Source organism: Xiphophorus couchianus, chromosome 3, assembly GCF_001444195.1.
Source record: "Xiphophorus couchianus chromosome 3, X_couchianus-1.0, whole genome shotgun sequence".
Classification (NCBI taxonomy): domain Eukaryota; kingdom Metazoa; phylum Chordata; class Actinopteri; order Cyprinodontiformes; family Poeciliidae; genus Xiphophorus; species Xiphophorus couchianus.
This window is the reverse complement of record NC_040230.1, coordinates 7,229,410-7,244,745: the sequence shown is the minus strand read 5'-3', so window position 1 is coordinate 7,244,745 and position 15,336 is coordinate 7,229,410. Positions and strand designations below refer to the sequence as shown.

At 35.5% G+C, this 15,336-nt stretch overlaps 1 protein-coding gene across 3 annotated transcripts in view; it reads right to left on the bottom strand.

Annotated features, from left to right (window-relative positions):
• Positions 1-15,336, bottom strand: part of rftn1b (raftlin, lipid raft linker 1b) — a 139,345-nt gene that overhangs the window by 61,789 nt on the left and 62,220 nt on the right. For all 3 annotated transcript variants that reach the window (XM_028012631.1, XM_028012629.1, XM_028012630.1), the window contains exon 4: positions 3,181-3,289. In XM_028012631.1, coding sequence (XP_027868432.1) covers positions 3,181-3,289 — 109 coding nt within the window. The remainder of the gene's footprint in view (positions 1-3,180; positions 3,290-15,336) is intronic.

The window sequence follows — 15,336 nt, the reverse complement described above, 5'->3', positions numbered from 1 at the left end:
AAAATGATAACCAACAGTAATGAGGTCCTACAGGACTGTGGTTGCATGACTAATCGAAGGGCAAAATGTACATAAGAATTCGGGGGAGAACCTTTAAAAGCCCACATCCTGGTCTGTAAAACACAGACCAGGCAGGAGCTCTGAATCATAATGACGCAACACTTCCACAATAAAACAAGCCATAAGCTATGTCATATATATCATCTGAAGTGCCATTTCAAATCTCAAATCTTTCTATTCTACTTTTATCTCATCTAGAGTAAAAAAAACACAATTATTATATCTATTTTATCTACTACAATATGCTCAGACACATAAAAGGAGCATTTTTGAACACTATACTGTGGTTTAAAGCCTTATTAACACAGAATGCAGCTTCTCACCCACCGAATCTTTTAATGGATCACTTTATATTGAGCATAGAAATTCATCTCTATGAGTTATCTACATTTATCCTGTTCTACATCTTAATGGTAGATTTATGCTAATATGCAAAAGTGAGGAATCATTTCTCATGTCTTTACATTACACCTCCAGAGCACTCAGATGCTCTTTATTCATTTGTAGCAGCTTCGATCAGTAGTTCTCAAGGCTTTCTGAAGGTATTTCTGTGGAAAAGATTTCAGCGCTTTACATCTGATTAAATTTATAGTTTTGTTTTTGACTTTGTCACCATATATTTGAGAAATACTTGAATTCCAAGTATTTTAAGAGCCTAATGACTTGCTTTAGTTTCTTATATGTATGCTCTATCTATCTATCTATCTATCTATCTATCTATCTATCTATCTATCTATCTATCTATCTATCTATCTATCTATCTATCTATCTATCTATCAGACAGAGAGTTTTGTACAGAAGATATTTTGCATGCCAGCATCGACAGTTCTTGAAGGTTTCCAGATATAGTTCCGTTTTTCAGTTCGCACTTTATTTTATGCCTTTGTTGTCTGTTTTCAGTTTTTTAAAACACTCTCTGAACAATGTTCCCAAGGCAAAAGATAAACAAAGTGAGTGAAAAGGCCGTCAAATGTCTAAAAACCTCTAGAAAGCTTTTTTCTTTCGCATCACTTTAAAAAGTACCAAGGAAATCCAGTTGGTTTCTTACAATACTGTAATGTCTCTTGCATTATTCTCTCTACACAAATTCAGCAGTGTTTATAGTTTCCAGTGGAAAGGAATATAAAGCTATAATTTCCCAATGTCTTAGAGTCTTGGCTAAATCAAGAGAAGCAAAATAAACATTTTTAAATTCTTATGTTGTAGTATAATTGCTGCAAGCCAAAAGAATAATTACATTTTCCCAAATGAACTAAGATAAATGTTTAGAGAAACTAAATCTCCATAACAGTTTTCAGATTTTTTTTATGAGATTATTAGCATCATGATCAAATCAAAGCAGAAATAATTGGAAAAAAGTCACATTATATTATCTGAGTAACACACCTGACAAATGTAGGGAAATTATTTTAATTAATCTAAAACCTGTTTTCATTTTTTTATTTTTGTTTCTTGTTTTGCTAATCTCTCTTTTTCTTTTCCTTGAATACTCCTTGCCTTGTTTCCCACTGATTCCCCTGCATCTAGTCATGCATAAACTGTGAATTAGACCCTAATCGGATGAATTCACAGCTAAAACACTGGAGCTCTGACATGATGAAAACTGTGATTTACCTGTTATCCTTGAGGCTGATGGCTATTCTGGAACCAAAGAGGAGGGATCTACATTTAGCCAGACTGGCAACAAAATCCAAGCCTTTAGAGTTCCCTCTTTAATTTATTACTGACATCTCCTGGAGTACCCACGCTTTGCCACCTCCCCCATGTTTTGTTATATTTAAAGTGGCAATTACATAAAATAACTATTATGTTGTCACTCTTCTAAAGTAAAGTATTTTATTGCAAGCTTAACCCCAATATGTTTCACAGACAATCTGGCCTTCAACTGGAAACTGTGCGGTAGAATCCCTGAAACACTTTAAACTTAAAGAAGGGAAAATTAGTTTTAAAAATGTCAAAATTATTACATTGCAGTAAATATGCAGCGCCTATTCACATGAACCTCACACCAGATGTTAAAAGCTTAAGTAAAGCACAAAATAATCTGTGAAAAGGCATAAAAAGTTCAAGAAATCAGATCAAATCTGTCAGGATTTAGAAAACAATCCTGCTGCAAGTTATAATTAGCTGTTTTCGTCTTAAATGTTGGATTTTAACATGCAAATAATGCTGTTAGCCTTGGTATAATTGTAAAATAAGGAAGAATAAGAAATTAATCTGAATAGTTTCTATGCAAAGCCGAACAAGAATGAGTTCTTCAGCCAGACATACAGTAGATCCCTGAGGCTCAGTCAGGAAACTCTCAATTAGTTTTGTTGAATAGAATAGAATAGAAATAAAGATCTTGCAGGGGCCTACTCAATGAAAGATACGACTGAAAACTAATTACAAAAAGTTGATTATTGTTGCCTTCCTAAATAATTTTTGCATGGCATAAAAATTACCACCTCTTTTATTGGCAAAGGATGATTTACACACACACCGACAAAAAACACTTTCGGCAAAATATGATGTAGACCATTGTTGTAGGATGGTGTCGTTATGCAAGATTTCAAAAACTGAAGATCAAAGGTCAGACAAGACCTTTAATCCTTCAAAATATCAAAACAATTTGAAGAAGTTTGAAGAGAGTGAAGATTTTACCTAATCAATGCATTTAAAAGCTTCACCATAAAGATGTTTTAAAGTTGTCATGAGCAAGAAAAAAAAAGCTTTTCTATTAAGTATTCATTAAATATTAATCAGCATGTTAAGTATTTCACGTTACCATTTATACATTTATGTATGGACTTATTTGTGTTTTTTACTTTATAGGGAGGTATTACAAACTTCTGGTGGAAATTTCATTAAATGTGGTTTGCTCAGACGGCTCATCTGCATGAATATATTTGCTCTATCAGTATTCACACAGTGCGACATATTGGCATTTTTCTTTATACACTATTTGAGTTGGAGGTATTTTATTCCCTCTCAGTAAACAATCTGTTACTTTCCCCTGTTTAGGCGATAAGCCCTTATCCAGCCTCCACTTCCCCCATCATCCCTTCTTCCTGCTTCCTCCTTTCTAGCGGAGCATGGACTGACAAAACCTTCAGCTTGGCACTTGCCAAGCAGCCCTACCTTCTTTACGTAGCCCTGGATGAGCTCAGGAGTGGGCACCTGCTCCGCAGACAGGCACTCTTCCAGCAGTAGCTTGTTTGGTGGGCAGACTGGCTGGCTCCTTTCCACCCTGCACAGACCACAGTGGGTTGGGGATAGAAGGACAAATCACAATGAGTTCCAACCTCTCAGTCAACCAGGCCACAGAAAAGATCCAAAGAGAAAGCGAGCGCAGGCATCTACACACATCCAAATGCATAATGGCAGGCTAGGATTATTAAATTGCAGTCATAATACTGCTTCAAAAAGGCATCAAACACACAAAGAAGCCCTGTATCAACAAATTACAGTGCATCAAGATGCTTTGTTAATGTTATTGCTGCCCTGTGGGAGGTGAGAGGGAAAATACACTCAAGTGAAACAAAGACCCACACGAATAAAAAGCACACGCACACAGAGAGAGAATGGAGGAAATTCAATGCAAATCCAGTCTTCATGCTTTTTCCTCACAGACTTCCCTGCTGAGGCCAGCAAAGTATTTTTGAAGAGAGGATGGGGAGTAAAAATCTATTCATATAATGCTGCATTTTCCTTCTATGTACAGCTGAGGAAATCCCAGAGCTAGGCCAGAGGAGAGTAATGCTCCAGCTTCTATCATCCCTGCTCCTCATCCTGTTGACAAGTGAAAGAAGCCCCCACACCCACGGTTTCCCTTAGCGTGCAGCAGACCATGTGTGTGCATGCAGGCGGGAGGGTGTGTGTGTGTGTGTGCACTCTCCATGGCCTCTGGCTCTACATGGACACCTGATGTGAGAGAGGTTAAGAGATGCATGCATGCAGACTGGTGTGACTATTAAAGGTCGAAATAGTAGTTTCCTACATCACGCAACGACTCCCCCCAGACACTAAGTCCCTCCCCACTTCTATGTTTCTATCAGTTATTCCCAAATGCTGCACAACATGGATTTTTTCCTCTTCTACTTCCTTTAACCACCAACAAATTCTCCAATATTTATAACAACTAAAAAACAAAATCCTATATTCTGCTAGCTGCACAGGAACTTTCTGCACACAAACCTGTTTTGCACTATACCATACAGATTATTCATCTCGATTTGCATATTTGAGAATGCTGTGACTGTAAAGAGTGACACAGGAAGGTCAAAAACTTCAGAATATATAAAAATGTATATACTGCAACTTAATTTACAAACTAAAACATTTATAGATGAATTACACAGAAACTTATGTGTTCAAATCTTTCATTTTTGTGATTATGATAATTTGTGTTAAAAGAAATCACAATTCTAAGTTAAGAATATTACATCAGACCAATTAAACGGCAATTTTAATACAGAAATATACTTGTAGAACTAGAAGTATTTCACTTTTTCCCCCTAAAATGGCTGCATGATTTAGAAGACTATAAAGTGTAAAGCTGCTGGTATTTTTAGCAGCTTGGAAAGATGAGTCATTGCATAAAAGCAAAGCCACAAAATTCCAGTTTTCACTAAATCTAGGTATCAACTACCATACATCATCAAAATCCAAATTCATGCAAATTTATTGATTCAGTCATTAACCAAAATTTACTGGAATTTAAACCACTGTTTGTTGTGCCAAACATTATGAGTTGCAATAAAAATGAACATGAACACATCTTGAACATGAGATGTTTAGCTCATAAATCCAGCTAGTAAGTAATATTCTACTACTTCATATAACCACCAACAAATGTTGCAATATTTATAACAATATATTCTGTTATCTGCCCAGAAACTTTCTGCACACAAGCCACAACAGATGCGCTGATGAGGCTGTTTTGCGCAACTGGATGCTGATTATTCATCTCGATTTGTATAATTCAGATGTTTCCAGTTATATCATGTAATATTAAAGCAAAACATGCTCGGTTGCCTTGTTACAGTCTTGATTCTGAGGAAAAATAAAAATGCAATGTGGTTCTTGTAAGGAAATGACATGAGAGTGATGCATATCTTCTCATTTATGCTTGTGTCACAAAAAATGCATGGTAATGCTTGACTTTAGTCTAGTATAAGTTTGGCACAGAGACCATAATATTGGTACTAATGAAGAAGTTATGTGGCATTCATGCTGAAATATGAATAAATGTTTGATTAAATTTTACTATAAAAGTATAAGCGTTGTGATGACTATAGTTTAGAGTCAATCTACCTTTCTAAAAAAGAACTACAATCCCAGACAGATAATTTCTGACCACTATTGGTAAAAACAATAACAATGTGTTTATTTCAAGCTATCAATTAAATTCCATTGCAATTGTGTGAAAACTAACAATTATGTCTCCTTAAACCTGCATAAAATATAAAAATAAACTAAGACTGCCAGAGTATAATCAGAAAGTTTTTAGTTCTGCTTTTTATTGTTTCCTCATTGCTGGTTCAACCTCTTACTGGTAAACTTGCCCTTTTCAAGAGGCCCTTTAAAGTCCACACTGGAAGACTTCTGAGGCACAAAAGACTCGTTCATATTCAAAGGAAACTGGGTAACACACCAGGCTTTCATTCTCCTCCCTTCAGTTCTCTTTTAAGGATTTGCTTGATGAGCTTTCGCTTTCTACAATTTCAAAAAGCCTAAATTTTGCTGTACTTGTAAATTTAGGCCTATTCAACTGATTCAGGGGAAATTTTAGCCTCTAATGCTGAGCTGGTGGAACAATTACTGGTTTGAAAGTTTCACAGTGACTTTGATTGCTCTATTGTCATTCCAACCAAGAAAATGGACATGCTCAGTTTTAAATTTCCAATTTTCCATGATAAAAGTTATCATGACCTGAAAAATGAGTCCTGTTTCTCATACCTTTAATTCTGAACACCCCATAAGAGCAGCAGCCTCATGGCTCTGACAATAAAGGTTCCTTTCTTCTCCGTTGGTCACGAGATAAATCATAACCACCTGGCTGAGCTGTGCCCCAGGCACCATTTGTAGAAAAAAAAGCTTTAAAAGTGGCAGAGATGCTGACCTTAGTAAGCTGCAAACATGTTTCCATTCTTTAAAGTATAAACAATCTTATATAATCTAGTTTGTCCCTTTATACTGCCAGTTCAGAGAACCTTCAAAGGATAAAATAAAATAAATAACTTTAGTCAAAATAAAAAAAAATAAAAATGGTAAAGAAAGAAACACTCTACTTGATCATTACTAATCTAACAATGACGGAAAAATGATTCACTGTGGCTCAGGGACTTTTTAAACCCACAATTGCCACTTAAACTTAATTTGATTTCTTTCAATGCAATCAATAGTTCTGCACAACATAAAGCAACTAGATTTAAAAAAGTGGGGGAAGAACTGATTTTGGACTCTCGCTAATGGAAACAAATCTCTGTAGGCAGAAGAACAGAGAAATAGAAGAAAGACTTAAATGGAGCATTTGTTCCTGCAGGGAGCCTCCGGGTTAAAAATAGCAGCTGCATCACCTGCAGTCCATCTTCTCCATGTGAAACAATGACTTTTCATGCATCGTGCAGCACCAGCTGTCAACCTCTGAGGCCTCCTGCGGTCAGAAGGGTGTCAAATGCCTGTTTGCCTGCCCACCTACCTGAAGCTCCCCTCTGGGCGAATACACCTGCTTTACTCCCCTTCCTCCCGACCCAGATGGGTCGAGTTCTTTGTTGTGCCGTGAAACACCTTGTGACGGACTAATCGCTCCCACCGGAGTTGCATGCTCACATAGAAACTAATTGTTGCCTGTTAATGGGCTCGCTCTGGGAGTTGTTCAGCAATGCAGCGGCCACGTAGCTTTTTTTAATCGGTGGTTTCAAATTACCGTGTGTTCGCTGGAGTTTGAAATGGAGTCTTGTTTATGAATTATTGTTTTTTTTTAGTGAATTTTTAACTAAAGTCAATATAGTTTAGTCTTTGCATATACTTTATTTTCTCTAAATCCCTTGATTCAATTCAGTTTTATTTAATTTTTAAATAGTTTTCAAATAAATTTGTTGCCATGGTCACTGTCACTTCTGTTCAAAAAAGGCCTAGATACTGGATATGAAGACTCAAAGCCAAATTTATGCTATGAAGAACGCCTCAGGGCAGAAAAATAAAGTTGAGCGCACACTGGGAGCACTGAGATGAATCCCAGAAATTGATGTGCGCCAGTGAATGCTGTTCACGCACATTGACTGCATCGTGCTGAAGTGGCCCAAGATTTAACAGCCTACTGGACTTCAGTCACGGAAAGCTTTATAAGACGCATGAACACATCTGAACAGAACTGAAGATAGGAAAAAATGGCGTTGTCCTTCAGAGCGCTGGCCACCAGCTATATGCATAGTGATATAATATTTTTTTCATGCACGTCTGACACCAGTGGTGTGGATTCCCGTTTGGGAATGCTGTGACTGTGAAGAATGGCACAGGGAGATATTAAACACATCTGAATATACAGATGCATCTAATCAAATTATTATATTACTGAATACATCTTTTACTTATATACAGTATCTTAACCCTTTCCTGAATGAATTTTGATCCTTTGTGTCAGTACTTTTTTCCAAAGTATTTTTGATTTTTTTTTAAGGAATAAAAAAAAGGCAGGGGAAAAAAACAACAACTTTTTTTGGATAGGCAATCAGTTGTAATTTTCTTCAAATACAAAGTTGTAATTTGGAAAATACATCAGTAGTATTAGTCTGGGTTACATGATGTCACAATACTCATTTTAACTGCTAGATTCCTCTACAGTAGAAGGAGGGACTGGATATTCTTGAGTTGTTTTTTCATCTGTCTGCCATGTTGGTTTTGACAAAACTTTTCTTGCACTTGCAGCGGATGGCCAGTAGCTGATAGTGTATTGTATGATGCATTAGCGTCCACTTCAGTGGTCTGTGTGCATTTAAAACATAAAAATCCACAAGAAACACAAGAAAATAGCTTTTAGATTGGTGTCCACTGCAGTGACCGCTATGCCTGAAAGGGTTAGTTTGCAAATGAAAAGAAAATGTATAGATCAATTACAGAGAGACGTACTGTATGTGTTCAAGCCTCATTTTGGTGATTATGATGATTATGGCAATGATGTGGCTTCATGTCTTAAAAGACTATAAAGAAATAAAGCTGCTGGTTTTTTTGACATTTTGAGCAGTGGGATGATTAAAAAATGTAAAGCCACAACATTTTTTCTCTAAATCTAGGAAACTACAACTGTACATCATCGTAATTCAAATGTATTAATAGTAATTTATTAAGTCATTAACCAAAATGTATTGGAATGGAAACTTTCACTGGTGCCAAACACTATTAGTTGTGATAAAATTGTGCTTAATTATGCTAATTTTAATATCTTAAACAGTCTCATGCAATAACAGAGATGCTTAGTACAAGTTAAAACTGTTTAAACAGGCTATGTAAACCTAAATGCAATGCAAAAGTTTGATCAAATATAAGGACAGGTATCAGACTTTAGTTTGCTCAATAGAAAATACATAGTTTAATTCTTACAAAGAAAACCTCCATGACTTTTATCATCTCCTGTGATTTAATAGTTTTAGTTTACTTTTGTTTGATAAAGTGAAAAAGAAAAAAAATACATATATATAAATATATATGTATATCTTTCACATAACAGAGTCAGGCATTATTGATTACATTTATTGAGTTAATTGCTTGCATAACTTCAATGAGATTTTGTGTAAATGTAGTAATTTTATCTAATTTTTAATCTTTTGAAAACCTCTGCCTTTACTTTCCAGTACATTCCTACCAGACATTGACTGGAATGCTTTAGATTTATTACCCTGATGTTTCCCATGTCTGGAAATTACTTGAAGAGTGCTTAATTGCATTTTCTCAATCCAACAAAAGCTTTTTCTTTCATGATACAGAAAGAACCTCAAGATTGGATAAAACCTTTTTGCTCGCTGAATTAATAAAAACGCACATTCTTTTTCTGGCCTTTCGCATACAGAACAAAAATCATGTCAGGCCTATCATCTATTGCTATGACGACACAGTCAGGGAGCATCTGAACTCATATTTAGCACTCTGCCATTGTGGCACTTTAATAATACAGAACACCTATTCTAATGTCACATTTTCCCAGATTCATGAATAATTTCAGCCAAGCGAATCCACTCTAATGGTTTTGCAGTTGTACTTTTTTATTTTCCTTCTCCTTCGTCTTCTCTCTGAACCAATCTCCCTCTTTCATCCTTCACTTTCCCGCAGCCGGAGCACACGGGAGCTCGTTGCAATTACCCATAATGATGAATATACCCCATCAGACACTGCCTGCTGAACTGTAACCCCAGACCATCGTAACCAAATTGAACACTGAGAAATTTGACAGTTGACATTTTAAATTTTCATTCAGTCCAATCTATTATTTCTCCATTGTAAGTTTTTTTTTATATTCCTCTTGGCAGAAGGTTGTTACTATCATCAGGGACAAATGACCATCAAAGAGATTTAAGGTTATAACCTGCTTGGCAAGGAATGTTGTGGTATTGATTTACATTTGCAGCACAAACTATCATGATACAAACTTTTCAAACTTACCAAAACTTGACGCTTTCAGGCACATAAGTTAGAAACATAATTAAATACAATCTGACCAAATTTAACTTCTTTAATTAGGGCAAAACCAATGAGAAGGGGATTATTCAGCTTTCACTTACAAACTTATGTAACTTAAAAGTATAATTTCCCTATTTGACAAAACGGTAGACAAAATAACAATTAGGACAAATGATGTGAACGTATATAATTTTAGTTTATTTGTGCCATCTTATTTCACTATAATTGTTAATTCTTAGTGTGTCACTGTGTGCTTCAATTTGCCTGTCAATATGCTGATGATATTTTTGTTGCATTGTGTTTCTGTGTTTGATTTAAAGCACTTGGAAATGTCTTGCTGCTGAAATGTGCTATACAAATAAAATTTGATTGACTGATTGATTGATATACATTTTGTTACTGAGGGACAAATAACAGATCATTCAACACTAAAATAAATTTAGAGGTTGAATGAAAACGTTTCTGTCTCAGAAAGAGAAAGACAGAAGAACTTAGGCTAACAAAGCTGCATCTGGGTCAACCAGTAAATGTCTGGAACAATGTACTTGGTACTGGTAAGACCAAAGTGTAGAAACAGACAGCATTTGAAACAGTTAAAAGTGCATTGTGGTAAAAAAAAAAAAAAAAAAAAAAAAAAAATTCACATTACATATCAGCTTTTTGTGTATAGAAATAAGTCTTAACATTCTTGCATTGCTGAAGAAAAATGTGTCGCTAAATTTCTGTTGAGGGTTAGGATAACCATTTTAGAGTTTCTCAAGGATATTCTGTCAGCTATACTTCTGCTTGTTTTGTTCTGTGCTATGATACATTTCCTCAGTTACATTAAACTCAAGAGATCGTCCAGTGTTAAAGTTGTTTTTGTTTGCATCGTCTGTCTCTACTATGCTTGAAATAGTGATAAGCAGAGGTGAGTAGAGTACCCAAACATTGTATTCAGTGTAAGACTATCAGTACTTGAACATATGTTTGCTCAAGTAAAGGTAAAAAGAAGCCATCCAAGAAAATACTCAAGAGTAAAAAAGTATTTGGTAAAAAAGTTTACTCAAGTACTGAGTAATTGATGAAATTATCAGTCATTTAATATTTAAAGATTACATCATCAGGCGGACTAAAATATAAAGTTAAGTGGAAATTTTGGTATTTTAAGGACAAAAATGAAAATAATTCTAATGAGAAACAAAAAAACAACAAAATCAGGTAAAAGAAAATTTTCCAAATCAGTTTCGTTCAATAGAAAATGTATGAAACTAACAAAAACTGCAGGTGTGTGTCTGTGTTTGGTGAATTTTTGGTTAAAACATGTTTGTTTTTCATTCAGTGGGTAGAAAGTCCAGAAATATTGCTCGAAATGTAGAGATACTTCATAATAAAAGTACAGCGTAGTAAAAGCACAGCGTAGTAAAAGTACTCTGAAAAGTAATTTTTTTCAGAAAAGTTACTCAAGTAAATGTAATTGAGTAAATGTAACTAGTTAAATGTTTTTTGGTCGTTTTGGCTCATTGGTACTTTCATTGTAAACATTTGTATGAGATTTTAATAAGCTATAAAGTAAACAGATTTTTTAAGACTACTTCAGGTATGCAAATCATTATATCTGCTATTATTTGATTCCCTCCCAAACAGTATTATTGTATTATAACCTAAGCTTATTTTGACTGTCCCCACCCCCTTGTTTTTTCTGGCTCTGCTGGATAAACTGAGCAGGTTAAAGCTCCCTCTTTTGTCCATTTTCGCCCCCTCCTCCTCCCTTGGTGGAGATTTGGATTCCCGTGGGCTGGTGCTGATGTGAGCAGCTGTCTCTGCAGTGACACATACTGGAGATAAAGCCTCGGACCCGCATTTGGTCGGTTAGACTCCTCTGCGCCTTTCACTCAATCTCTGTCTCTTTTTTTTTTGGTGATCACATTCATTCTCCCACTGTCCTCTTTACTCCATCTTTCACTGATTCTCTCAGCTTTCTATTTTCCTTCCCACAGTGTCTTTTTCAAGCCATTAAATAAAGTAGAGATCCAGTCGATTCGGCTGCTGCTTTTCTTTTTTTTTATTTTAGAATCAATGTTTTTGTTGTCTATTTTTGCAGAACCAAGAGATGTGGGGACAGGTTTGTGTGAGTAACAGTGGATACTGAAAATGGTTTTCAGCATAAGTAATAATTATAAAATGATACAGAAACAGAAATTGAAAGCTGATAAGGTGCCCTTTATTTTACCTACATATATAACTTTGTAAAATGTGGCAGTATATTCTTTTGGCATCATAATGACTCACTATTTATAGAGTCCTTTTGCAGTAGATGTTATTGTGAGCTTCTGGAGAGTGAGATTATTTTCTGCACTGAACATGGTGAGTGGCGTTTTAATAAGAGATGAGATGGTAAACCTGTCCTCAGACAAAATCAGTTATTGGAGAAAAAAAAAGTTTAAATGTTTTTTATATAAAATTATTGAGAAATAAAATAAAAATAAACCTATTTTTGAAACATTATGAACATCCCATTGCTGTTTACTTTACTACCTACACCTATTGTTAACACAAGTGGAAAATCAGTCAATAAAATGACAGAAACTCGATGGATTTAGACATCCAGCCACAAGCTTCAGAATGGGGAAGAATAGGGATTTAAGTGACTTTGAGCATGATCTGGTTCATGGCACCAGACAGGTTAGTCTGAGTATCTCAGAAGCTGCTGATCTGCTAGAATGTCCAAGCTAGAGGAAAAATCCAGTGAGCGACAGCTGTGTGAGCATAAACACCTGGTTGATGTCAGAGGTCAGAGGAGAATGGACAGATTTTCTCAAGATGGCAGATAAGCAACAGTAGCTCATTACAACTAGAGTCCTTTATAACCCAGACTTTTCTACAAACAAGTAGGTGCTGCTACAGCAGGAAGCCACTTTACACTAATGGTTATAAAATGGTGATGTAGTGGCTTAAAGGACATTTCTTAAACCTATATAGCAAAACTAAATCTATAAAGAATTACAAAACTTTTGAATGCAAAAAGGTGTACAAATCTGTACTACCAAGTGTATATTTAAATAGTTTAAGTTACTACAAAAGGGTTTTGATGTTTGATCTATTTACTTTTTTAAAATGAAAATCATTACAGTCGAAATTTTTGTTGCAATTTTCAGCCAACAGAAAAATAGAGTATAATAGTATAATAGATTTTGATAGTGACAAATTTTACGGTGTTTTTTTTTTTTTGACAAGATTTTTGACAAGCAGATTTGAAAAAATCCAAGCCCTTTTCTGAGACCCATCACTTATTTACAACAGAAGCACAATACAAACTCAAAATGGGTCTCAGAAAGTTAAATTGTAGATAGAGTTGTTCTTACCATGATTAATTTAGACAGTTGATCATTGTATAGTTTTTACATAATCCTAGATAAAGTTAGATATATTTTATCCTATTTTTCCAATACGGATTATTCTAGTTGAACTCAAACGTCAGATTCTGAACCTGTGAACTTTTCAGTAAACCTTTGATTTAAACTTTCTACTTTGTTAATTCTCCACATCTACAATTTTTTCATCTCATAAAATAAGTATTTTGTCTTCCTGCAAACAGTGCGTCTTCCCTCTCTATAGGACCTACCCTTAATTTACACAACACACAGAATAAGCACATAATTCTCCTCAGACATTTTTATAATAAATAATCCCTGAATTGTCTCCCAAAGACTGAAAATGAAAGGATTTAAATTTGTCATAGGTCCTGAATAATTTTTTTTTATCAGTTTTCATAAGTTTCTTCTTCTCCTGCTTCAAAATGTTTTGCATTATGACTTGCATTCACTTTTTTGTTTAAAAGTTAAAATCTTCTTTGCATTTTTAAGGGTTCCCTCTACCCCTCTGCTCCTCGGGAAAAGCCGGAGTCTCCATAGCAACAAGTAGCTGACTTTTCTGAAGTTGGCCCCCATATCACTCAAAAAGTTACTCTTATATTATTACATTATAGCTGCCTTATTAGAACTTGTTAAATTGATAATTAAATGGAAAGCTCTGCTGAACTGAGGATTTTCAATCCAAAAAAAACTAAAGGGCAAACAAGATTAGTTTTTAACGTGAACTTTCAAATGAAAATGGATGCTCTTGAAAATATGAGTTTAGCTCTGTCAGATGTTTGATTATAACCAAAGTTCAAAATTCTTGAATTGCCATATGTTAGAGTTTCTTTCTGAGCAGTAGCTGCATTGGCCCCCATGAATATGTTTTCCAGAAATTTTCTAAATTAAGAACCGACATTCCCATAAAGAACTATGGTGCCTTCAATAATATTTGAGTACTTTCCAGACTCTGTTGACTGACAGTAAGCAGGGCATTTTAAAATGCCCTGCAGATACTGAGCACTGCTCAGCTATGGGAAAATTAATGACTAATCACAGAGTTTGACAAACCCAAATTAAGTTGTCATTTGCTGCCATGAATAATCTCACACCCAGAAGGATGTTTCTCCCTCTACACAAGTGCTGTAGAAAAAAATAACAAGGAACTACTTTCTGCAGAAGAACTGAAATAAGTCCAGATTTCTGCTGCAAACACCAGCAGAGATGAAGGTTTTTATTTCAGCAATTACTCACTCCACCTACCTAGTAATACACATTTACTCAAAGAAATAAATTACTGTATTACTTTCACTGCTCTTAGGCTGAGCTTGTTTCTTTTTTCTATGTTAAATTATTTTTGAGTTACTGTTACTCTTACAAGAGGATCAACAAAGTTTTATATTCCTTTATTTTATTTCAAATTCATTACCCTCTGAAGCACATTCCTGATCCAGCTTTCATTATTATTTCTTCAGAGGGAGAAGTAATAAATTCCTTCCACAATAAGCCTTTTCTATAGTCTTTTCATGCTTTCCTGCCTGATCCCCCTCAGTTGCAGCAGAACTGTTGGGGCACAGAGATTCGTATTATTACGCCTTTCACTCTTGGTTGCTTGTAATATCAGGTATTGGTTTTTCAGTCATTACTGTTCTGTCTCTGTGGGAGAAAGAGTTGAAGTTCTGGAGTGTCTTTGCAGTTTGGGAACAGTAGGTTTGCGGTTTCTTTCTCAGCAGTGAATAGGCTACATAAACAGTTTGCTGGCAATCAGGAATGCGATTTCAGTCCAAGGAATCTGATTGCACTGAATTCAATTATGCTAAGGGGCATCAAAGTTAGGTAAAAGCACAAACAGAAACTTTCTCACATTTTGTCAAATAAAACCCACAAACTACATTGTTTCCTATTGGGATGCTATGTAACAGACCATCAAGAAAGCAGAGATGCACAATCCATTTTTTCACTTCAGATACAACACAGATATCTGAGGTTTAGAATCAGCCGATAACAGTTCTGAATTGACTTAAAATGTTTATTCTTTTACACAGACATACATGTACTGCATAATAAATTTATTTGATAGCTCTGCACCAGCACAACTCACTAAAATGCACCAATAGCTTCACAAGCTTGGTCAAACCTGTAAAAACGGGCGTGCCGTGGTGGCGTAGGGGACAGCGCGACCCATGTTTGGAGGCCTGGAGTTCTTGGCGCGGCCGTCGCGGGTTCGACTCCCGGACCCGCCGACATTTGCTGTAGTAAGAGTAGCACTACTTCTACACATTTT